Here is a 3,298-nt window from a genome sequence, read left to right on the forward strand (position 1 = left end):
TCGCTTTCTGTAGCTGTATAATTAGATATTTTAACTTCATCACTTTTTCTATTATCTAACCTTTTAGTACCAATTTACATTTAACATACAAAACAATTTTACATACAAAATAAAAGCAGGCTTTCAAAAAAACTGTTAAAAGCAAGAACGCAGGAGCAGAGACACATTGGGAAACCAGAAAAGTAATAGGAGGATAATGTAGTCAATTTATTTTTATAAATATATATACATCCCGTTCATAGCGTAATCCGCCTTTGTGTTCCCGTTTGCAAAGCCTGTCTATTCTGTCAGTCTTCTTCAGATAGATTTCTTGCTGACATTGCTTTTGAAATTCCTTGTCGTCCTCATTTTTTTTTCTCTGGTGGTATCCATTCTAATATTTTTTTGGTAGTCTTTCTTCCCCCATACGTCTAATATGTCCGTACCATGTTAATTGTTGTTTTTCGATGTCTTCTATAATTGATCTTTGTACATTCGTTTGATTCCTTATGTCCTCATTTCTCATATGTTCTAATCTAGACTTTCCCGCTACTCTCCTGCAAAAATCCATTTAAACTGCTAATAGGTTACCTTTAGGTTTTTGTGATAACTGCCATACTTCTAAGCCATAGACGATTACTGGTTTCAATATGGTATCATATATTCTTTTTTTCGTTTCCGGTCTTATATTTTTCTGCCATAGTACTAAATTCAATGCACCTATAACTCGGTTCCCTTTGGTTATTCTGTCTTTTATGGCTTCATCAGTTCTTCCTGTCCGTGTTAGTTTTACCCCCAAATATATACATTGATCGCATTTCTTAATTTTCCCGTCTTCTAAGTCAAGGTCATCTACAGTATGTTCTCCTCCTATGCAAAGATATTGCGTTTTTTGTAAATTTACTTCGAGGCCCCATTTTTTGTACTCTTCCATTAGTTTTCTAGCCATATACTCCAGGTCTTCCTTGTCTTGGTCAATAACTACCTGGTCATCTGCATAGTGCAACGTGTATACCGTTTCATCCTCAATAGACAGCCCCATCCCTTTACACTTCTTTTTTCAGTGCCTGAGTGCTTCGTCGATATATATATATATATATATATATATATATATATATATATATACTATATATATATATATATTGAATAGCATGGGAGATAAACAACAACCTTGCTTTAGTCCTTTTGTTACCTGAAAACCATTAGAAACCTTATTTCCTATTTTAACTTTTGATATTATATCGGCATTATATCGTCTATAGGCAGACTGTATTGAAAGACCATAAAGGAAAAATTAGAAATATATATACAAAATAAAATCGGAGAAGACCAGGCAGGTTTCACAGCGGGGGGGGGGGGGGGAAAGCATGCTTAGATCATTTACACGGTCGAACAACTAATAGAAAAAAGAATGGCCAAAAATAGATTCGTCCATCTGGCTTTCGTTGATCTAAGAAAGCATATGACTCAATACCTAGAACCAAGCTATGGGAAGCAATGGAAGACATCGAAGTTCCACGAAGATTAATAAGAGCGGTAAAAGCACTCTACAAGAATAACGAAGTAGCTATCAAAACGGGCAATAGAATATGCAGTCCATTTAAGACGACAAAGGGACTACTACAGGGTTGCTACACATCCCCAACCCTGTTCAAAGTATTCTTGGAAAAAACCCTGAAACCATGGAAAAGAAAGTGCGAAGGAATGGGTATACCAGTAAGGAACGAATATCTATATACGCTAAGTTTTGCCGACGACCAAATAGTGATCGCACAAGACGAGGATGACCTCAGTTTTATGATGAGAAAACTGGAGCAGGAATATACAAAGAATGGGATGGAAATAAACCTAAAGAAAACTGAATACCCAACAACGGAGAATACAGAAATAAAACAGCTGGAAATAGACGAAGGTAAACAAATCAAAGGAACAGACAAGTATAAGTATTTAGGTTTCATAATATCAAACAAAGGAACAACGGAGGAAGATATAAAAAATAGACTAGGACAAACAAGAGACTGCATACGAAAATTGAACCCGGTACTATGGGATAAGAACATCAGCATGAAAACAAAGAAAAAAATATATAATACCATGACAAGAAGTATCCTCACTTATGGGTGTGAAAATTGGACAATAATTAAGAAAACCAAAAACAAAATAAGAGCAACAGAGATGTAATTCCTAAGGATCAGTTGCAGAGTAACAAGAAGAGATAGAATAAATAACATGAAGATTAAGAGGAGAATGGGAATGAACGCCGACATAATAGACTACATCGAACAGAAGAAGTTAACCTGGTACGGACATGTCAGAAGAGCAGACCAAAATCGGTGGATAAATATAATAACAGAGTGGAGCCCGATAGGAAGAAGAAAGAGAGGCAGACCCCGAAGATCTTTCAGAGATGAAGTAGACGAAGCAATGAATAGAAGAAACCTACAGGAAGGGGACTGGCTAAACAGGAAAAATTGGAGAAAACGGTTGAGTGAAGGAATACAGTGAAAACTTTGGAAATCCTTGTATATATATACTTTTAATATTGTGTTGTTATATAGATCTTTAATAGCGTCGATTAGTGGAACGCTCTAGTGTCATATGCTCTTGTTAAATTTACTGAAAGTAAATGCACTTCTTGAGATCTAAGTGATCTTTTCTCGAGTATTTGGGATAAGCAGAAAATACTATCTATTGTGAATCGTCCTGCTCTGAATCCGTTTTGTTCTTCTGATTCAAAAGAACGGTATTAAGTGTGCTCGTAACAGTTATACCCCGATAGTTGTTACAATCTTCCTTATTTCCTTGTTTATGGATAGATGTAATCCATCCTTCTTTTCAACTTTGTGGCACGGGTTCTTCGTGCAAGTGCCTATTGAAAACTACTGTTAGTATCTCGAATAGTTTGTTGGCTCCATTTTTTATTAACTCTGCATATATCCCCCCGGACCCGGAGCACGTCCATTTTTTCAACAATGATGCAGCTTTAGTTTTTTCGATGTAAATTGTTGGTGGCTTTCCTTAAATCAGGACTTCATGTTATTCTATGTTTTTGTATTCCGGTCTTTCTTCTACTAACAGTGTTTTATAGGGTTTTTCCCATTTTTCGGGCTCTATGGAGTGTACGGCTGTTTGTTCTGTTTTGGTGGATCTGAAGTTTTTTATAAACCTCCAGGATTCTCTTGATTTGCGGCCGCCAATGTACGTATCTAATTCCTGACATTTTCTGTCCCAGCTTTGATTTTTTGAATTTTATTAACGTGGATTTAAATTTATTTACCATTTCTCTCTATTCTTTTTTTCTTACTCTGAGATAGCGCGT

General features: G+C 35.9%; 1 protein-coding gene across 1 annotated transcript; it reads right to left on the reverse strand.

The window, feature by feature from the left end:
* Positions 1 to 550: 550 nt before the first annotated feature.
* Positions 551 to 1,021, reverse strand: LOC140431808 (uncharacterized). The gene has a single exon (XM_072519688.1). The coding sequence runs from the start codon at positions 1,019 to 1,021 to the stop codon at positions 551 to 553; it is 471 nt and encodes a 156-aa protein (XP_072375789.1).
* Positions 1,022 to 3,298: the final 2,277 nt, after the last annotated feature.

This window comes from Diabrotica undecimpunctata, unplaced genomic scaffold (assembly GCF_040954645.1).
Source record: "Diabrotica undecimpunctata isolate CICGRU unplaced genomic scaffold, icDiaUnde3 ctg00002035.1, whole genome shotgun sequence".
Classification (NCBI taxonomy): Eukaryota; Metazoa; Arthropoda; class Insecta; order Coleoptera; family Chrysomelidae; genus Diabrotica; species Diabrotica undecimpunctata.